Source organism: Crinia signifera, chromosome 3 (genome assembly GCF_055691185.1).
Source record: "Crinia signifera chromosome 3, ASM5569118v1, whole genome shotgun sequence".
In the NCBI taxonomy this organism is placed as follows: domain Eukaryota; kingdom Metazoa; phylum Chordata; class Amphibia; order Anura; family Myobatrachidae; genus Crinia; species Crinia signifera.
The window spans coordinates 316605353-316628655 of record NC_139219.1 but is presented as its reverse complement, the minus strand read 5'-3'; the positions used below and the strand labels follow the sequence as shown (position 1 = coordinate 316628655).

Sequence of the window (23303 nt, the reverse complement as noted above, 5' to 3'; positions counted from 1 at the left end):
TCGTATTAGGATTACCTAATTCCCATATGAATTACTTTGGTCTTGATCAGCCTTTACATATGTAGAAAAGATAGAAAAATCCAAAAAAGCCTAAAATAAGGAGAAAACTCCTAATTTAAAACAAAGTATGACTGATTAATCAATTAATTATTATCAGTTTCTATTTATAAACTGCCACAAATTTCCACAGTGCCGTACAGAGGTAAAATACAAAACTGAGTGAACATAAATATACAAACTGCAGCAGCAAATGTGATTGTAATAATGAAACATAATTGACAGTACTACTTTAACAACCCCAAAATATCAAATGTGGGTCTACTACAGACCACTTAATACACGTGGACATAGTACAGGCACATTTTTGAATGTCACACATACAAATTGGCTGAGAGACAGTAGTGGACCCAGGTGTATGGAAGAAACACTGGAAATGAGGGGCGTGCTTGTGAGAACTTACATATTAAATACTGTATATTGCAAACACAGATAACAGTTAATAATTGACCATAATCTTATATTTATTTAAAGACAACCTGACACATTTGAGATAATACATTGAGTGCAAAGTCCTCCATATATCTCTGCACACAACTGGGTGTTAATTAATTGTTTTATAAATTATTTATATACAGTATATACCGTATATTGCTTTTTATACATTTTTTGTATTTGTTTTTTTATAGAAAAAAAAACAAAGGTTTTCAAGCACCATGAATATCACGGACCCGGTCACAATACTTCTATCAGTTATTCTGTGCCTTTTTGTGGCAATTATTTTTTATGGACGCAAAAGAAACGTTTGTCCCAATTTTCCTCCTGGACCGAAACCTTTACCAATCATCGGAAACCTGCACATTTTTAATATGCGGAAACCTTACGAAACATTTAACCAGGTAATATTACACTTACTATAATAAACTTATTAGCATGAAGGTAGGAAATGATGGTCTGTATCTAGATAGGTAAACAAATTATCACATTTTTGTTGGCTCACTGAGCACCTCTCTAACGCCGCCTGCCAAGCATGCGAATGCCCCTCCCCCGCAGTGGCGTACTGAGCAAAATCATTCGATGGTCACCGAACATCAAATTATTTTCCCCTGCTCCCAAATCTAAGTCAGTCTGGGCTGACTTAGACTTGCGGCGTCCGGTCCGAGAACTGTGTGGGCGGCTGACTATGTTACTCCGGTTATGTCAGCCGCCTGTTTGCACCCCGTTGTATGCAGCTAGTCTCTCTCTCTCTCTCTCTCATACAATTATGGATCTTTTGGAGTGAGCATGATTCCGAACCTTAATGCAGGTACAGTACTAGCCAAATGTTCACTCCAAGTATGCTTTGTACTAGTATGTGGTCTTTACGGTCTATTTAGTTTATTAAGACCTTGGACCTTCTATCGTTCATCTTTACGGTCTATTTAGTTTATTAAGACCTTGGACCTTCTATCGTTCATCTTTATAAATCAGGTTCTGGAACTGGGTGGGTCGTTCATGTTGAGTTGCTGTCAAGTAGAACTCAAAGGGGAGCAGCTCAACTATAAGCAATACACCTCAAGCATGGCCGTGATACTCGTCTGTGCCCATATTTCCCGTATTTGCCATCCACAACATTGCTAGGTTTTCGACATGGGCTTGTCATGTTTTTTTCCTGAGCCGACACGTGCCGACAGGCGGTATTTCATGCCCTACCATCCACTAGGGCATGGAGGGAGAATATAATAGCGTGCCAAGTGTAGTGAGACACCATGCCCGAAGCATGATGAGCACAGTGGTACACCGATACGGTGTTCATGTCAACTATATTGGTTTTCCGGACAAAAAAATTGAAAAACCCATGTCAACCTGATGGGTTTTGAGTGCCAGTTTGGATCTATAAAAGGCCACAGAGAACCTAATGGAGCGAGGGAATGCATTCCAGTGAAGGAGGGCAGCACAGGCCAAATCTTGGTATGCAGTGACCATGGTCGGCCAATGGTTATTGGTCGACCGGGGAAGGTGGGAGGGAGTGTATAGTCAGATGAGGTTGGAGATGTAGGGAGCAGTGGAGATAGAGAAGACCTTGTATATAAGGGTGAGGAGTTTTTATTTCTGTATAACTGGGCAGACCGTCTAACTTACGTGATTTTATTCACCAGGTAAAATAGAGACTTCATTCGCTGGTAAAATAGAGACTATTTTTGTGTCTCATCACCTGTATCTATGCAAAAGGATTTACTGTGTAAGGTGATCAGTTCAGATCTTTTGGATAAACACAATTCAAAATACAATATTAAAGACCAGCACCTTCAATATGAAGTCTTGAGGAGCTTAAGTTCAGTAAGTGCATACTTGCAACTACTGTACTGTATGTAACTAGGTCTGAGGCATTAAAACAGGCCTGTCATCAGGGAGGGGGGGTGAAGATTCCTGGTTCCGGCATCCCGGTGCTTGCAGCAGGAGAACTGGGTGGCAGCCAGGCTGAGACAGCAACAGTGGCATTTTGAACACAGAGCCGGTAATACGCTAATCAGAACTAAGGGACCAGCAGCAAAAGATGCAGGGTTGTTGTGGCTACAATTGCCTCAGAACCGGACCCACAGTGCAGTGACTGTGCTTAATAAGAACTTACATCAACTACTTACTGTATGTCACTGTGTGTTGCTTTGCAGCTATCGGAGAAGTACGGCTCAGTGTACAGCGTACAGCTAGGAGAGGAGAAAGTTGTCGTCCTGACCGGGTATGAGACAGTGAAAGACGCCCTGGTAAACCACGCAGAGGAGTTCTCTGGAAGATCAAAAGGGCCACTTTTCAAAGATGTAATTAAAGGATATGGTAAATCAATTCAGCAATATTTAGTCATACATACTGCAGCCTACAAAATACGGGCTTAAATAGGAATAGTCACCACTGCAAGTCCCCAACCAGGAGACCACAGTAGAGCTCCAACTGCCGGTCCAGGCAGGTGATCTCTGTACTGGTACACACTAACAAATTGACCATCGGCATGCGAAGTGGCAACCTAAATAACATGAAATTAAGAACCTGATGTATGTGAATAAATATTGAGATATATTTTTGAAAAACGCAACAGTAAAAATTAAATAAATTAAAACTGTACGGAGCCACACATACTGCAGCCTGCAAAATACAGGCATATGCAGGAACAGCCAACACGGCAAGTCCCTAAGGAGATTAGAACAGAACTCCAACTGCCGGTCCAGGCAGAGGATCTCTGTATCATTATATATTAAATTACTGACCATCTATATACAGAGTGGCAAACTATGAAAAAAAAAATTGTTATATATATCAAAATAAATATAGTATAAAAAAAACTGTAGATAGATTTGGGACTCCTATGATTGGTGCAGATAGAGGATCTCCTGTATAAATATAAATCACTCTGAAGCCCTGTACACTCTTAGATTTGCTTTAGATTTGATGCTAGATTTGATTTTCTATTAGATCTGGCATAAGATCATCCCATTCGATTTGGCATTAGATCTGTACTTTTGCATTTGATTCAATTTCGATTTTACAATGTAGGCACAATGTACTCATTTGATTTACTGGATCGAATTCGAGATTTCCTTGGCTGCACAGTAGAGTTTTCTATTCGATTTTGAGAAAATGGGAGTGCGCATCGAATCGAATGCAGATCAAAAGTGTCCTAAAAACCATCCGATGTGGATTCGATTTTGCTTCTATAAGCAAAATCAAATCGAAAACAGGGAAAAATATAAGCGTGTGTACACAGCTTGACCAGTATAAATCTCTTTAAAGGCCCGTACACACACATCGATTTGCTTTTGATTCAATGTTAGATTTGATTTTCTATTAGATCTGGCATGAGATCTTCCCATTCGATTTGGCATTAGATCTGTACTTTTGCATTAGATATCGAATTCGATATCGAATTTGATATACATTCATGGTACATTGTACACATTCGATTTACTAGATCGAATTCGATATTTCCTTGGCTGCTCAGTAGATTTTTTTGTTCGATTTTGTGAAAACGGGAGCGCGCATCGAATCGAATTCAGAACGAAAGTGACACAAAAACCATTCGATTTCGTTTAGGATTCGATTTGATTTTGCTTCTATACGCAAAATCGAATCAACAATCTGGAAAAATCGATGCATGTGTACAAGGCTTAAAACATATCAAAGGAGATGAGACTGGGCTGAAAGCCAATTAACGGCAACAATATATATGTAAACAGACCCAGAGAATCTCCTTTGAAAAATACAATCCAATACAGTGCAGCAAGGGACGGGCTCTAATACTATTTAATTACTATTCTCACTTCTTCTCATTCTTTGTATGAGCACCATGTCTAGAAAATGTTATATGTGATTTTAACCCCTTATTTCACCTAGAACGACTTATTCCCCAATGTTTATATATAAATAAAGGAAACACAACAAAGGGGTATTTTAATAAACACATTTATTAATAGTTAAATTTTACTGACTTTTTTTTATTTTTAATAAAAATAAAGCTTTAATACAAGTACATATTTTCTGTGTGCATTCAGCCAGTGCAACCACTTTTTGCACAATCTCTTGTGCTTTCTTTTCCCTTATATAATCTACAAGAGGACCCCCCAACCCCCCCAACCGACCCCCTCACGAATAGCATCCTTGTTATATAAACTATCCTTGCCCTCTCTAGACACAGTCACTCTCCACAATTTGGAAGAACCCTGGTCTATAGACGAGATAGTTGGGGTCATACTTGAACTCCCCCCAGATAAGGTGCCGGGCCCAGATGGGTATTCCAATCGTTTCTTTAAACATTTCCGAGAACTTCTCGTTAAGCCATTACAATTGGTATTTGAAGAGGCCTCCATTAGGGGAGTATTTCCGGCAGACATGCTAGAAGCAAGAATAATTAAATTTCCCAAACCGGGGAAAAAACCCTCGATTTTGGCTAATTACCGCCCGATTACCTTGCTAAATTCAGATGTAAAAATCTATGCCAAACTTATATCTAATAGACTATCACCGCTTCTCCCATCCCTGGTTCATGAGGATCAGGTGGGATTTGTGAGTGGACGACAAGCCCCGGACAATACGAGGAGGGTGATCGATGTGCTCGACGCCTTCTCTGCCTCCTCCAAACCTCTCCTTTTGCTTTCGTTGGACGCAGAGAAGTCGTTTGACAGACTTCATTGGGGCTATCTGCGAGCTGTGTTGCTCAAATTTGGTATTGCAGGCAGAGCCCTCTCATCTATTACAGCTTTATACTCTAACCCATCAGCTCAAGTGCTGCTTAGAGGACTGCTATGTGCCCCATTTGAGATTACGAATGGCACGCGACAGGGGTATCCACTGTCCCCATTAGTATTTTCTTTAGCAATTGTACCCCTGGCTGCGACCATTAGATGTACCCTCTCAGTGACAGGCCCAGTTCTCTTGGCACCTCATGCAAGGTGTGCCTTTTTGCAAACAATATATTGTTAGCCCTCACAAACCCTGCATCTTTTCTTCCACAACTCCATGAACTGCTGCAAGAATACTCGAGCATATCCTACTACAAACTTAACTGTTCAAAAATTAAGGCCCTACCTATCAATTTCCCTTTACCCCTATTGAACAAATTAAAGGCCAAATACACTTACTCATGGCAAGCCTCTAGTACCTAGGTATACACATCCCCACGAAGATTCGAGATATTATTTCCTTCAACTATCCCCAGCTTTTAGCAACATTTTCACATCTAACTCAAGAGTGGATGATGCAACATGTATCATGGTTGGGGCAAATTGTTGCTATCAAAATGGTACTACTTCCCAAGATATTATATCTATTTAGGACAATCCCTGTCACCCTGCCAGACACCCTCATTGCTAAATTTAATTATTTATAACCTACGTATGGAAGGGGAAAGACCGAGGTTAGCTCGCGTGACAATGTCCCTTCCTAAATTCCTTGGGGCCTAGCCTTCCCCGATCTCCAAGCATATCAAATAGCATCTCTCTTGTCCTCCCTGGGAGCCTGGGACTCTGAGACTGACCAGAGACCCTGGGTAGCACTTGAGCGAGGGCTCCTTTCCGATTTCCCACTCTTGGACTTACTGGGTCTACCCCCCTCCCCCACCCCCACTGTATGCTTGATCTGTAAAGCTTGGCACTTATTTGTCTGTAGAATAAATACACTGTCCCTACCCTCCCTGGACCTCTCGCTAAATAGCTTAACATACTTGATACCTAACCTGTCCTTTACCTCTTGGACAAACATCCACACTCTGGGAGACATTATTCACGCTGGAGAACTAATTTCATTCTCCCAAATTCAGAAAGTTCTCAATTCAATGGAGAGACTTCTACAAGTACCTCCATTTGAGACATTGGTTACACTACTACTACCCCCCCCCCCCCCCCACTACCTACTCTGCGACTGATGCCTAAATCGGTGGTGGCCCTGCTCAATAGGTCACACAAAAAAGGCGCCATTTCTAGATGGTATACAGCACTTGTGACCCCAAACCGACAAACTAAATTCCCTGCATTGGGTAAATGGGAGTTGGACATGGGATGTTCAGTGTCAGACGATGAATGGAGCTTGGTATTCCAAGCAAATCTGGGCAGCTCTAAATGCATCTCACATATTGAACAACAGTTCAAACTTATTCATAGACTTTACATGACACCAGCACAACTCCATAGAATATGGCGAAATTCAATGAGAGCATGTTGGAGGGAGTGCCGGGGAGTGGGGACGATTTATCATATCTTTTGGTCATGCCCCCAATTAAACGATTTATGGAAACATATATTTCATCTCTTAACTACTATTTGGCAATGTGCAATCCACCCACACCCAAAAGTAGCTCTACTTCATCTATTCCCACAGTCCACTTCTCCTTCGGATGTATACGTACTCAGTCAAATTCTCTCAACTACCAAACGACTTCTAGCACGCAACTGGCGTACCACCGCAGTTCCCCACTGGTCTGAATCCACGAATACAGTCCACTCCAATTACCAATTTGAAACATTAGACTGTCCCTTTAACCTACTATCCACTTCACCCACCATGAAGAAGTGGGCCCCTTGGGCAAGTTATAAACTTTCTCTAGGCGAGACTTAGGCCCAATGGGAATTGTCAAGGACTACAGTATTTCTGCGCTCTCCCAGGATAGATGGCTTCCCCAATGGTATATGGTAGAGACTCGATTTTGCTTATGACTGTACTAGATGTCTTAAATTTTCTCTGAATCGGATATGTACCCTCCCTGTAACCCCACCATTGTATCCCTCCCCCCCCCCTTTTCTTTTTTCTGAACCCTTACCCTTTTTCACTCATAACCATTGAAAATCAATAAAAATCTAAGGTTGAAAAAAAAAAAAACAATCACACTGGTCCCCACGGGTAACAAAAATAAAATACATTGGCCATTTACATGAAAAGAAGAGACCAGTTGAGTTGGTTGTGGCTGTAAGCTGGTTTGGGCATCTATAGATCTGGGGGCACACTTGAGAACAGCTCAAGGCACACTAGTGTGCCACGCCACAGTGGTTGGAGAACACTGATCTAGAGAGTACAGGGCTTTACACTAAAATCCGGGCCCAATCAGTACTTCACAGGAATGTTCTTCTGTGTGTTTGTGTGCTACGGAGTTTCCCTTATACAAAGGATAGAGGTTATACCATTATGCAGGGGTGGATTCGGAACTGAAAGTGGCCTTGGAAAATTCTGTAGCAGTGGCTTGACGTGGGCAGCACCAAAGGACAGGTCCAGCATCACTGGATGGCAGACCTACTGTACTGCAGAGATGGAATAACAGAATCTACGGGGACAGTGTAGTGTAATGAATTACAGTGGGTGGAAACAATGCTTCGGAAATACATTGTCCCACCAGGAATTTTTCCACTTTTCCAATCCACCCTGCCATCATTGTATTACATAGGGGATCTGCTATTTACCTATACAGTATTAGTTAAGCACAATATCATGAGCAAAATTACCATTTGTTCAACAGAATTCCAACCTTTGGAATCAAAAATGTTTAAAAGTGTTTGTCCCCTTAACCCAGGAGTTATTTTTTCAAATGATGAAAACTGGAGAGTGATGAGACGATTCGCTCTGTCAACGCTACGGGATTTTGGGATGGGCAAGAATACCATTGAAAACAGAATTACCGAAGAAAGTGAATATTTAGTGAAACTGATCAACTCCTACAAAGGTCAGTGACGGCCTTCATTACACCGTTTGATCTTGTTTTATTCTTGAATGCACCGTAAGCATTGCTGTAGTAGAGAAAATTGTTATTGATACGTACTGATTGGTTTATATTGGTTTTAAAATGATTAGAATTTACAACGGCGGCAGTTTTGTTAGAATTTTGAAACCCCTGCAAATCATCAGCAAATTGAGGCACCAAACCATTGAATCTAGAACTCAATTCAGACTTTCTTGCGAGCAGGTTAGCACCCCCCCCCCACACACACACACACACACACACACACACACTCTGCCGAAGACATCCCTGTGCAGAAATGCAAACGCCTGTGGCTGCACAGAGGAGAAATGATTTCTCCTACTTTGCCCAGTTCTCGCAGTTGCCGTGTGACCCAGGAGTCACTCCGCGGCTGCTTGAATCTACGTGAATTCTGGGTCGGGCACTGACGTAATGCGCCTGCCTCCAACAGGCAGGGTTACGTGTGGGTTCGCTGGGGCCCGCCAAGTGTTTCTATGGGTGCGCCCACTGTTTTTATTTTTTAATAAAGATGCAAAAATCTCGAAAACACTTTTTTCACGTTGTAATTATGGGGTATTGGCCCTTATTCTAATTCTTTTGGTATCCAGGGACCGATGGTGAATTACTGCGCATGCGCATATTTTCAAATGCGCATGTGCAGGGCTTCTGTGCAGGCGCCTTCGCCAACCTGCACAGTTGGCATGGTGCTTGCACAGGGAAAGGGGCGATGGCAGTGATGGGAAATGGGAAAGCCTAGCATTTCATGGGTGTCCCCATACAAATGCTGGGCATTCCTATGCAAATGCAGGTGGGACATCACATGATGTCAGCCACCCTCCCTGCCTTCATCCCGGTGCCCACAAAATATACAGATGGAGCCCTTCTCATTCAGCGGGGGTCTGTCTGGTGGTCGGACCAGAAGGGGACACCGTCGGTCCCTGCCACCTCCCCATCGCTGTCTGCCACTCCCCACCGCCTCCCTGCACCCCCCTAACTCTTCCCGTCTCCCTGAAGTGTAGACAGGCATGGTTCCCGTCCCCCGCCGCCCGAAAACTGGGATGGGCGTGCCTGTGAGACGCTCGCGCATCCCAGTCAGATGGAGCGCCTCTTCGCCAGCGATCACCAATGGGGGCATTCTGTTGAGCCCCGGTGCTGGCTGAGTGGTGCTCCATCTGTAGGCCAGTCTCCACTGATTTATATTTGCGAGTGAATGTTTCTCCTGCTGCGGGTACATGCGAGGGGGATGTGTTTTCATAAACCATGCGAGAGGATAAGGTGGCGCAGGGCATTTTTTTCGTCAGGGCGGGCACTCTGGGACTCGGTAAGCTGCGATCTTTGCAGCTTACCTTGTCAACCAGAATCAGGGCCACTGTGTGTAGAATTTTAAAGGTGGAAAAAAATGAATTTATTCCATTTTGAAATAAGGCTGTAACATAACAAAATGTGGACCAACTGAAGCGCTGCGAATTCTTTCCGGATGCTTTGTATATGTATTTTTCTCTTTCAATTCCTTTGAATTTCTTTGCAATTCCAGGGAAACCATTTGACAATACCAAGATTTTAAATGCTGCTGTTGTGAATATAATCGTGTCCATGTTACTCAGCCATCGATTTGATTATGAAGATCCAAAACTTCTGAGGCTTATGAAGGTTGTCAATCATAATTTCAAATTAGGTGGGAGCCCGCTGGCCATGGTAAGCAGTTTAGGTTTTATTTAATATATTTCTGTCAACCACGTTAATTTTACGCAAATGGATAAATTAACCACCTGGGGGAGGGGGGGGGGTTGTCTGTTGAGTGTAAAAAATGGGGGATGTGCAGTGTGCATACAGGGTGTGGGGCTGAGGGGATGTGCTGGACTAAGCTGACTGTGTGAACGGCTTTGCTATACAGTAACGTCTCTCCTGCTGAAATGAGGCTTCATGACCACAGTCATTTGTCCGCTGCCGAGAGTGGCCAATCAGAATGTAAAGTCTGGGTGCAGGAGCAGTGCTTGTGTACGGGAGAAACTGACGACGTTTTTATTTTATGCAAACCAAATTATGTGCACAAGTGGAAGCACAGCCTGCTGTAAATATGGAATAGACACATTGGGTGACATTTAACAGGAATCGATTTTTTTTTTTACACGTTTTCTGAAAACCGCACATTTTATAGGATGCGATTTCCGGGGGGGGGGGATCACACTTTTTGCCGCAAATTCACACATTCTGAACTGGCGATTTTTAGTAACACTTCAATTCGCATCCAGATGTTTTCCCATTATAAAGTATACTACTCGCAAATTTAATGATATGCGATTTTGGGAAACGTTGCAAAAAAAACCCGCGAATTTGACAGAACCATGCACAGACCATTGAGATCTGTTCATAGTTCTGTCTTATAAAAATTGTAAAAGTTAAAATAAATGTAAAAAAAATGGCATGGCATAGAATTAGCGGCAGAACTTAAACAGTCAGCAAGGTAGTGGTCGAGTTCACGTCTATAAGTGGTAGTAGGATCACTAGTTAAACACGTATATACATTAATATCAGAAAACTGTTTCTCTATCTCAGATTCATATACTATAACATCCTATATAACAACCGTGCCTCCCTTGTCCGCCATACTAATAACAATATCAGTGCGCTTTTTCCAACAATTCAATGCATTCAATTCATCCTTAGGTAGATTTGGGAAGAAATGGTCTGGTTCTTTAAACAGGATACAACAAGAATGTTACGTAGATGATTAGGTATAATTACAGAGTCCGACATCTGAATATCCACCTTCTGTAAAGTATTATTTTAGCTTCAGTTGACAGCTAGAAGTTCTCTATTTTAGAGCGGAATAAATCAGGGCGAGTAGAGGGCACAAATGACAATCCATGGCTTATATGAGTGTATGCATACTGTATATACTTATATATACATATATACATAAACAAACAGTGACCCCAAGTGTGCCCCACAAGTTTAAAGCAGCTGGTCTATAGATTCCCCTGTTAGTGGGGGACAAAATTCATGTAGAAAAAAGGGATTATAGAGAGCGCTGATGTACTCCACCACCTGATCGGATTTTTTACCAATGTTTAAAAACAGATAAACACAATATGTACAATTGTTTGTAAAACAGTATATATTTTATTAAACGACTTCACTTAAAACTCCATGGTTTGCATCCATTCCTTTGTTTCATGATGATATAAAGAACCCTAGGCATTTCGTCTTTAGAAAGACTTCATCAGGGTTTTTTTTTTACACAAATAAAGCAATGATTCAGAAGTGAGGTGCAAATAACACCCTTTTCTGAGATCCAAAGATTGAAGGTTAAAGTGTCCTGTAGGACACGTTGAGTGGCCAATGCCTCAAGATGGAGTTTAAATTTCCAAATAGCAGTTGAAAATAATGATAGCCAAGAATAGATGAAACAAGTCACACCTGTCTTAAAAAATGGACGTGATATCACGTCTCCCAAATACAAATAGGGTAAAATGCCCTGGATAGTATCAGCGCCTGGAATAGCTCTAGCTAGGAACACAATCAGCAACATATGTATATATATATATACATAAATTTTAAATAATTGTAGGGTGGGGCCTTGTGTTAAGGTTTTGTAATTAGACCCTTAGAGCCTTAAATATTTCTTCAAAGGAACATAAATCGGAAGTGCGTAAAAATATAAATGTTTACTAAAGAATCTTTTTTCAGGTGAAATAGTTGTTGAGATGATCCAAACAATGTTGTCTTTCACACGCAAGGTGCCATCCTACAATTGCTTTGCGTGTCTTCGTTATCCCCTTTCCAACGGGGGATTGTGTAGGTTGGTCAGCCATCTGTTTACACAATAAATAAATATATAATTATAACTATGTTTATGTACAGTAACTATGTCCTCTCTCTCTCTGTATAGCTGTACAACGCCTTTCCATCCGTGATGCGCTGGTTTCCCGGGTTTATCAAAACAGTTACTAGCAACTTGAATGAGTTGCACGTTTTCATCAGGGAGACCTTCGCCAACCAGAAGAAACAATTGGATGTTAATGACCAGAGAAATCTCATTGACAAGTTCCTGGTGAAACAGCAGGAGGTAACTTACTTCTTACCAGTGGCGGATCCAGGGGTGGGGCTGCATCGGAGTCCAAAATGTAAGAAGGGGAGCCACCACCCCAAATACTGCCAAACACTGCCAGCTGGGAGTCACTTGTAGTAGGTGTGGATTCCCTATTTGAGTTTTGGAGTGTGCTGCACCCCCTCCTCTGGAGTTATTGTACCACTGCTTCTTACCGTTTCAAATTAACTACATGGAGGTAAATTAACAACAAAAAGAACTCTTTGTTTTGTGCAAAATATTACTTTTAATTCAGTTAGCTTCAAATATTTTTCTTTGTGGTGTATCACCTTATGTAACAATAATGGGAATTCACTATGGCCCTTATTCTGGTTGGTGCGGTAATATCCGCGTGCGTTTGTGCCGCCGATGTTTTGTGTCTGCGCATGTGCAGAGGCGTCTCTGCGCATGTGCGAGCGGGGTGTACGGCCAAATCCCGCATGAAATGTGAACACTCCGACCAGGGGGTGGAGAGGGGCGTGAAGGGCTATTTGGGCTCATTACCATATGCGTACGCCCCGCGTTTCATGGGCGTTCCCATGCAAACGCTGGGCGTACGTATTTTAATGCGGCCGTGACGCACGTGTAGGGGGCGGACATATGACATCGCCGGATGTCAGCTGCCCGCCCAGATCCCTGCTTTTGCACGGAGAAATGCCCGTGTGGTCTGAGGTTGCGGGAGCTGGTGGACCACTCGGTCCTGCATTCGATGGTCTGCGACCATCGAATGATGGGGGAGGTTCCCTGAGATGGAGGAGGCGTATTCCATGAAAAATACACGTGCGGTCCGTTCGGACAGCTTCTTACCGCGTACGGACGGAGTTGGCGATCCGTATGGAAGGCGGGGTTTCGCACGCACGGTCCTGGCCGCATATTCGGATCCGGCCGCACCGATCAGAATAAGGGCCTATGTGCTGTATTTCGCTCTGCATGCCATGTTTTCTAAAATTCATATTGAAAAGGTTATTTTTTGTATTTTGTCTTGCTCCCCGATTTCTCTGTATTTACTGTACATAACAAGTTTGAAAATCACTACGAATCTTAATGAAGGAATGATTAATGTTAGGCTTAAAGAATTTGGTTTAGATCCATTTCATGCTGCCCTGGTTATCAACGAATACGAGACAGGTGTCAGGATTTGAATGTCCAGCACGGAAGCGTTTATTTGTAACCATTGGCAGCATGGACAGAGTAATGGTCATCATTACTGCCTCACAGCACTAAGGTCATGGATTCGATTCCCACCACTGCTCTAACTGTGCGGAGTTTGTATATTCTCCCAGTACTTACGTGGGTTTCCTCCGGGAACTCCGGTTTCCTCCCACAATCCAAAAATATACTGGTACGTTAAATGGCTTCAAACACAATTAACAAGAAGAAATATATATGATACAGCGCTGGGGTTTTTACTGAAAAGAATTTATTACAATATCTTAATATACTTTATGAAAAATAAAATTATCATAAATACATTTTATATGAGAATTCTCATGGAATCATAATAAAAATAATATAAAAAATCAATAACAAATATATTGATGAGTAAGGTTTTCCAGCTAACATTCAGTGTTATGGAGAATTGATTTTTTGTATCCGAATCAGCACTGGTAGGTTACGGTATATAATTATCATATGATGTGGAAGTCCTTGTTTAGAAAAGGATTTTCAAAGTCCCGGAGATTACCCAGTGGTGGATTCCCAGATATCGCACAATGGTGAGATGGTGAAATGATGCAGTCATTATGGTATGGCAAATACCCGACTTGGTGGCTGCAGTTGTTTTGGGATCCAAGATGGTGGTATGAAAACTGGTCCGGATGTCGTCTGATATGGAATTCCAACGGTTTTGAATTGAAGAGGTGTGAGATGGAAATATTCTCCAATGATGTGCTGGAGCAGGAATGCAGTGGCGGAACGCGTTTTGGCGTGTTCACACGCCTTCATCAGGAATTGTGCAAATGGTCTTGGAGGGTGGATGTGAACGCAATAGTCGCATAGAGTCAGGCACAGATACTACTGCTGTGTGTCCCAATTTCCTGTGCAACCACTTTCATGCCATGCTGTCTGTGTGTATTCCCCACTGATGGGGAGATGAGAAAGAGGAGAGATATAGCACAAGGACAAGCGAAATGGAAGGGGGCTACCTCATAGGAGTGTTAGATAGTTTCTGGTTGAGTGGAAACTCCCTCCTCTTGTCAAATGTCTCAAATTATGACAATAGTAATAGTATATTATATGATTACTAGGGGAACCACGGACGGTGTAGTGGTTAGCATTACTGCCTCACAGCACTGAGGTCATGGGTTCCATTCCCACCATGGCCCTAACTGTGCGGAGTTTGTGTATTCTCCCCATATTTGCGTGGGTTTCCTCAGGGTACTCCGGTTTCCTCCCACAATCCAAAAATATACTGGTAGGCTAATTGGCTCCCAACAAAATTAACCCTAGAATGTCTGTGTGTGCGTGTGTACATGTGGAAGGGAATATAGATTGTAAGCTCCACTGGGGCAGGGACTGATGTGAATGTTCAAATATTTTCTGTACAGCGCTGTGGAATATGTATGCGATGGCATGCGATGCGATGCGATGGCATGCGATGCGATGCGATTTTTCTGGGTTTTTTATGAATTTTTGATAAAAATCGCATGCCATCGCATCGCATGCCATGCGATGCGATGGGATGCGATGGCATGCGATTTTGATCACAAATGCATCCAAATGCATTAAAATGAGTAGCAAACATGTTAAATGCACCCCAAATGTCATTTTTCACACTGTACCATTATTTTGCATGTTACATTTTTTTACAAAGGCACCTTATATATCATAGGAGAAACCAAGTCCGGAATTATATTTCACCAATGAGAATCTAACAACGCTTGTGGCCGACCTCTTTGTTGCTGGTATGGAAACCACCTCCACCACTCTGAAATGGGGTCTTCTGCTGATGATGAAATACCCCGAAATACAAAGTAAGAGATCAAATTCCTTAAACAAGACCTTCTGGGTGACTGAGGCGCATCATACGGTGTAGCCTAGAGACTTTTTCTTGACATATGGGGGTAAATTTTCAAAGTTTGCTTAAGGTTCCAAAACAGAAAAAGAGCTAATGTTGCCTGTAACAACCAATCAGATGCTGTCTATCCTCTTCTATGGGCAAAATTACCTCTTGTCACAGGGCAACTTGGGAAATTCCCAGTGGGGCCCACCTCCTGCTCTAGTTACCAGGTTCCAGACTGTAGGCTCGATTCAGACCCGTTCGGAGGGCTCCAAATTCGCAGCCCACAGAGGACTGACAGACAGAGGGCATTCCGGGTTGGACCCCGGCATTTCATGGGCGTGCCCACAAAAATGGTGGGCATGCCCATAGAAACACTGCCCCAAACTCACATCTGTACGAGTAGCCGCATGGTGATTCCTGGGTCACGAAGCGCCTGCAAGTGCTAGACAGAGGAGGAGAAATCCTTTTATGGTAAGTAACCAGCCAATGATTTCTCCTCTGTGCGGCCCCAGTGCGAACTGATGTGTACACGTACACATCCATTTGCAGCCCTGTGCATTGGATCGGCCGGCGGGGGACGTGTGTTCATCGGGGCGGTGGTAACCTTTTCATTGGGTTCTGAACACACGCATATACTGTGTACCATATACTGGCACCCCAAATTAGAGTATATACATCAAGAGGCCCAGCCTATGCCCTCTCTAATGGTTAGGAAACCCTTGTGGTGGCTGACCACACCCACTCCGGAGACTGACCACACCCCCACACATGGGCCTACCACTGCGATTGACATTTTGAATATCCAATAATAATCAGCAAACTGCAATATGACCTTTGTTTTTGTTCTGAGTGTTTTTAACTTTTATTTTGTAAACAGAAAAAGTCCAAAATGAGATTGAGAAAGTTATCGGGTCGGCGGAGCCTCACGCGATACACCGTAAGGACATGCCCTATACTGACGCCGTAGTGCACGAGATTCAGAGGTTTGGCAATATAGTTCCGAATAACATCCCCCATGCTACTACTCAGGACGTCACATTCAGAGGGTATTTTATCCCAAAGGTAAGAAGCAAATCTTATTGTGTCCCATAGCAACCAATCAGAATGTACTTCTTATTTATAAAGCACATTCTAGAAGATAATAGAATCTGAGGGGTTGCCCTTTGCAACATCCCATCTTCAAGAGAACTTGGAGTCTGATTCACAGGTGACACAAGCAAATGCAAATTGTGTTATCTAATGTAAAGGAACATGACCAGTGACCCCCAATGGTTAAAAGGGGGATGTACAGTAGTTAATAGCCCATTGCTCAGGATTCCGACAGTCTGAATGACAATAGCGGCATTCCAACTGTCGGAATACGAATGGATCATCATGGCAAGCACTGGGGTTATAGTTGGGGGGAATGGGGTGGAACTCATTTCCAACAAAAAAATCTTGTCCCAGCAGCTTCCTTTTCTGGAACGGTATATGTGATGTCATGCCACCAAGAGAGAAGACATGAAGCTGCTGGAGGGACATAGATAGATATGGGTACACTTATGTAAAGATTATGTGGAAGGGGTCCTACTGCTGTAAGCATTATATAGTATGTATAAGCAATGCTACTGTGGGTGGACATTATGTGTAAGCAACACTACTTTGCGGCATACATTTATATTGTGTGTCATAACGTGAATAAGGGGCAGTACTATGTGGTGTAATATGAATCAGGGGGAATAAATGCAGTGTAATGTGAATTTGATTGTGCTATTGTGTGGCATAATTTGAATTTGGGGTACTACAGTGCGACTACACCCATTCCTTGCGATAGCATTGTCTGTTTAAAAAGTATGGGAGGTATGGCACAAATTTGAAATCTTAGTAATCGCACAGGCTCGACCTAATTGGGGGGGGGGGGTTGTTTGTAGGAGAAATGACTTGCATCACCTATCCAAGACCACCTTAAGCTCTGAGGAGGGATGGGTTAGGGTTAGGATTAGGGTTTAAATACTAATAGCCATGTAAGCCAGGTAAAATGGTATACAGTAGCCCTTTAGAAGATGCAACTAGTGGATGATTTGCTTTGGTGAATGTGAAAAAATTTAGGGGCTAATTAAGATGTGGTCGGAGTGGCCATAGCTCAATAATGTTATATGTTTTATATATATATATATATATATATATATATATATATATATATATATATATATATATATATTTTGTATTTCAAATAAATCTATATAAGGGCTACAGTAGAGAGAGAATGGGTGAAATTTAATAGGATGAACGAATCAGAAAGTGAGAGATTTGGGAAGAAATCTCCAGTTTTTTTAAAGCGGCAATCACTTACACTGCAAAACCAGTTTGGTGGCAGAACGGTGGGCTGCCATCCGCTCCTTAAATTTGCATTCGGTTTTCCCGATGTAGGATTACCCGCATGGGCATAAGATTTGGTACACCCCGAAAGTGGTGTCACAGTTAACATGGTGTTTGATCAAGATGTTTTTCCCTGTGTGGGAATGTGGGAAAGATTTGCCTGCCAACATGAATTGGCAGGTAACGCATCCACAACGGGTGCCTCCCAGTGGGGCCGAGTTCAAAAAAGATGCAGCAGGTTGTTTGTGTCTGATTTTGGAGAGGCCTGTCTTGACCAGCCAATCTTCTAAATTTCTGCCACATGAATAGCACGGCATTAATGACGTGAAGGAGAATGGTAGTTGCGGGTCTGAGGTGATAACCGGCCAATGCTTTTTGGTAATGGTGTTAATAATGGGAGATGCAGCATTTTATCTGTTAACCCATGGTAATTTAGAGTGTTTTTGTTGCAATGGTTCTCTTTTCTTTAAAAGAGAGGCTTGGTCAGCTTGTAGCACTTTGCTTTTAGCAGTGATTAAATCTGTCTCTAAATAGCCAGAAATTGTTGGTAAGTACCAATTCTAGCAGGTCTATGATGACATTGATCTGGTTGAGAGAAAAAGTACTTTTATGTATGAGAAAACGTCTAGTCGCTTGAAGGCCAAAAGCATGGGGGATTGATGTATATAGACTTACTACATGAAGTCCAATCAGCCAGCTGTTTTCATGGATGGGATGAAGTCCTTTAAGTTTTAGAAGGAAGGACCCAATGTCCAAAAGGAAACTTTTCTCGCGTTGGACCAACATATATAACATATATATATATATATATATATCACCAAACAAATACACAAAAAGATTTTTGAGTGATGTTTTGATTATATCATACACTCAGCACATATTTCAGTAGTATGCGATATTCGCTTTTACTTAACAAAGTTAGATAGATTGTCACCACCACTCTAATGTGTATGGTGACATTGGAAATGCTGACATGTTTATTTGTACAAATCCCTGGAATTGCGAAAAATATTTGATGGAATATGTTATTGAAAAAATTACAGAATAAATTCAACATTCAATTTAACACCAATATTTCAAAGTAAAACCCAAAGAATGAATATGTCAATCGGCGCCCACAAACACGGGTGGACAGTTGATGATAATGATAATGGTATGTGTGGTGGACAGTTGATGATAATGTCACAAATGATCCCATGATCCCTAATTCTCAAAGCTGATCTTTTTGGTGTTGATGTTTGAGTGTCTGTGAGTCAAGTGAAGCGTTTCATGGGTGTATCTTCCTGCTTCATCAGGGGTGTATAAAATTGTTGCTTTCCGTAGCAGGACAATACCCTCATGCCTCTGCTACGGAGAATCAAGACAGTGTGTAGGTTCCCTGTGGGAGGGGTAGAAGGCGGAGTTTGGGGCTCTGCAGAGGGTGGGTGTAGAGGGTTTCACTTCATTTCATGGAGTAGAGCTATGTTTTGCTACTGCGCTGTTGTGATTGAGATGCACAGTATCCGACATGTCTTGGAAAAGTGCTGGGCGCTCCTTGGCGGTTCTTGTACCCATCCCCTCGCATGCTAGCAAGGCGTTCGGCCGGGCGGCGCTGACCTGTTTGCTAGGCGGCAAGTATACGCAGTCTAGCGAACAGATCTGAATCAGGCCCACAGTACAAAATCTACATACAGTACATAATGTCACTTTCCAGTAGTAAATCTTTCATTCTCTGCAGGAGACACAGGTCATCCCCCTGCTGTCATCGGTGCTGTATGACAAGAATTATTTTGAGAAACCAGAAGAGTTTTACCCAGAACATTTTCTGGACGCCAGCGGCAATTTTATGAAGAATGAAGCGTTCATGCCATTCTCAGCCGGTGAGTTCCATCTGATATCATAGCATATACGAGTGGTTCTCAACCTCGGCCCACCAACTGTGCTTGTTTTCCAGGTCTCCTCACAGAATCACAAGTGAAGTATTTAGCTCCACCTGTGGAGCCCTGTAAACTGTTTAAAGTTCCAAATGTATGTGATGACAATATTTGCTTTCTGTCCAGGGGCCCTGAAATGTAAACATCTTCATGACTGTCCCTCAGATCATGATGCTGGCATCTGTAGAACCCATTGGAGAACCAAATAAGATTTTCCAGGTGAGGATACATGACTCGTGTGGCGCTCAATAAGAAACAATTTGATATAAAATTCACAATTTATTGTACACCATATCATACAGTATGCACAAAATACAAATCTATACCAACAAAACCTCCCAGGTGGCATCCAATCAAGAGTTAAAAACATATATAAAAAACTTTTTTATATTGCTAATAGCATGCTCAGTATTGCGTTACCTTTTTTTTTTTTTTTACTTTTATTGACTAATTCTCCTTTAGTATTTGGATCATAAGTCCAAAAGTACGAGGGTGCATTTAGCAGACAAAAACCTTTATACCTTTCAGGTACACGTTGGTATGACAAAGTCAATACTAAGAGATTCATAATCAACGATTATGCATAGATGTGTTAAGGTGGCTTGTATGGCTGGCAGGGTAATGCTGACTGCGGTGGTGCAAATACTGGTACTTGTGGAGTATCACGGCTCCCATCGTATGGCATCGTATGCCATATGTAGTGGCATACGATGGCATACGATGCGATACGATTTTTACCGATTTTTGAGCATTTTTACTCAAAAATCGTATGCGATCGGATCGGATGCCATACGATGGCATCCGATGCGATGGCACCCGATTTTGCACTGAAATGCATCAGAATGCGTTGAAATGTGTATTAAAATAGTGAAATGCCCCCAAATGTCATTTTTCATAGTGCACCACCCCCACTATCAACGTCAACCCGAAGCGTGGCGAGCGCAGCGAGCCCGCGAGGGGCGGCGGTATGCGTCCTACGACCTTTTCATACCCCCACTATCCACGTCGGCGTGGAGATGAGAATAGAATAGTGTGGCGAGCGCAGCGAGTAACCGAGCCCGAAGCGTGACGAGTGCAGCGAGCCCCACGAGGGGACGCGGATACCTGTGAAGCCCACGAGGGGACGCGTATAGCTGTGAAGGTATCCGCGTCCCCTCGCCACGCCTTGGGCTCGGTGGCTCGCTGCGCTCGCCACACTATTCTATTCTCAACTCCACGCCGACGTGGATAGTGGGGGTATGAAAAGGTCGTAGGACGCGTACCGCCGCCCCTCGCGGGCTCGCTGCGCTCGCCACACTTCGGGTTGACGTTGATAGTGGGGGTGGTGCACTATGAAAAATGGCATTTGGGGGCATTTCACAAGTTTAATACACATTTCAATGCATTCTGATGCATTTCAGTGCAAAATCGGGTGCGATCGCATCGCATCACATGCGATTTGATCGCATGCGATGCGATTTTTAGCATACAATTAGGATACGATGAAGGTCGTGGGAGCCGTGATACTCCACAAGTACCCAAATACTAAAGGAGAAATAGTCAATAAAAAAAAAAAATAGGTAACGCAATACTGAGCATGTTATTATCAATATAAATATAAAATTGATTGCGTACCCCGGGAGGTGTTTTTTTGTATAGATTTGTATTTTGTGCATATGATTTTTAGTGTACAATAAATTGTAAATTTTATATAAAATTGTTTCCTACTGAACACCACACGATTTGTGTATTTTTTGGTTGTAGCTTTAGAGGTTGGCATACCTCTTTCATTGAGGCTGCTGATATATTACACAACCACTTGCCCTAGCACTCTAGACATTTTTCTTTATCTATTTCTTGTCCAGGTGAGATGTGTAAAGCCACCAAAGAAGGAATTGGTTAGCCTCCAGGGACAGCAACATTAGCTAAGACATGATCTGAGTAGAAGATCATTGCACTTAAACAGAATATCTACCTGGGAAATCCAGGAATGAAACTGGGCAAACTCCACCATGTGGAAGGTTTGACACCATCTTTCCTAATAACATCATGCAAAGTTGCACTAACACACTCTGAAGCCAGGGGGACACACCAATGCCTGCAGGGAGACAATCTTGTTCCAGGGAAGAAACCAAAGTGTCCAAGAAGGCCACCAGGATTACTACCTGCCAAAAAGGTCTGAGGCTGGATTTACACCAGTTGATAAATAGATGTCTTTGTAGCGTGTCTTCTGTTTGTGTTGCAAGCAGAAGGTACAGCAGATAAATTATTATCTGGACTCGTTGGAGCCATAGGTAGTCCGCCATCACTGATATCACTTTGGTGAATGCTCTGTTGACAAACCAAAAGGCAAGGCCTTATTCTGTTGATGGTCTAAATGGTTTACAGAATGTAGGAACTGCTACTTTCCCTCTCAGGTAAGGGTGGTGACAACCAGGGGTAATAGGAAATCCCCCATTTAGAGAATATGAATTATGGGCTTCAGAGACTCTATTACGAATTTTGGGATCTGGAGCTAAATATTCAGAGACTTCAGGTTGTGGATGGATCAGAAGGAACCATCTGGTTTTCCTGTGAGGAAGAGGTTTGAATAGTAACCAGAACTCCCTTGATGCAAAGGGAAATGGCTCCCAGAAGTGACTTTACACAACCTGTTAAAGCATCCACTATAAATGTCCAAAGCAATACATTTGTTTCATTCGGCGCTGAAGAGTAGCTTATCCCTAAATGGCAGAGATGACAAAGGTTCTTGGTTCCATATGCCCTCCAGATGGCTGGACTGGCTGTTAAGACTGTGGCGGAAAAAATATGATGTCCAAAGAATCCTCACCGAGATAAGATGCATCTTCTAAGATATGCTCAACAATGGATAGCATTTCAGAGTGTGGATCTATAGTTATATAAAATAACCTGTTTCTCTGTTCTAGGTAAGAGAAGTTGTGCCGGTGAGAACTTGGCCAAAATGGAACTCTTCATGTTCTTCACAAAGCTGCTGCAGAACTTCACTTTTCAGGCTCCTCCTGGGGCCACCCTGGACTTGACCCCTTTACCTGGTTTCACAGCTAGTCCTATGACCTATATGACGTGTGCTGTGCCTCGTACATAAAGTGGAGATGCAACATGTAATAAGAGAACCATTTAATTACTTCCTAGCTAGGTCTATGGGGAGAGCAGAAAGTAATATGTTACTGACCAGTAAGTGGGGATTGGGAGCCCTTTCCAAGCTCTACCTAATCAAGGGAGTAAGGCGTTGATTAGTCCCAGTGTCCCCAAGTACTGTGAATGGTATTAATATAGTTATACTGTAAAGAATGAATAATGAATTTAATGTAAATCAAGTCCTATATTTAAGACTGAGAAGTTGAAGATTTCAGGTGTCCATCCTTTTCTGCCCAGGCCGGGTGGTACATGAGATGGATGTACAAGACAGTTATGCCACTGGTATCATAAATAAAATACACAGTAATTAACCTAAATTATATTACTGGCCAATCTATTGATGCTGCCCACTTCTTGGGAGACAGGATGATGCATCTTGGATTGAATCAATTTGCATTTGGAAGAATCGGGTGAGGCCACAATGATAAGTAGCCCTGTACGTGCTGTGAAACGCAACAAGTTGCGACTTAAAACACTGGGACGGGGCACTTGTCTACCAGATATTGGTATATTCATTCTTCATTCTGGTCATGGTATTTTTAAAAAAAATAAAAAAAATGTTAAAATATAGATTGTCCTAGAAGAACTATGATTTTTTTTAAAATATAGATTGCT

The 23303-nt window shown here is 42.4% G+C and overlaps 1 protein-coding gene across 1 annotated transcript; it reads left to right on the top strand.

The window, feature by feature from the left end:
• The first annotated feature begins 713 nt into the window (after window positions 1-713).
• Window positions 714-22666, top strand: LOC146064812 (cytochrome P450 2K4-like). The gene is made up of 9 exons (XM_083178704.1): window positions 714-896; window positions 2649-2811; window positions 8024-8173; window positions 9723-9883; window positions 12081-12257; window positions 15109-15250; window positions 16157-16341; window positions 19355-19496; window positions 22457-22666. Exons 1-9 carry the CDS (start codon window positions 714-716, stop codon window positions 22633-22635), a joined length of 1482 nt encoding a protein of 493 aa, XP_083034830.1. The 3' UTR covers window positions 22636-22666.
• Window positions 22667-23303: the final 637 nt, after the last annotated feature.

Excerpts from the sequence above, each read along its gene's own strand:
- LOC146064812 (XM_083178704.1), top strand. The coding sequence starts at position 714 with ATGAATATCACGGACCCGGTCACAATACTTCTATCAGTTATTCTGTGC. Across the intron at positions 9,884-12,080 it reads GTGGGAGCCCGCTGGCCATG|CTGTACAACGCCTTTCCATC; the intron begins GTAAGCAGTTTA and ends CTCTCTGTATAG. Across the intron at positions 15,251-16,156 it reads GAAATACCCCGAAATACAAA|AAAAAGTCCAAAATGAGATT; the intron begins GTAAGAGATCAA and ends TTTTGTAAACAG.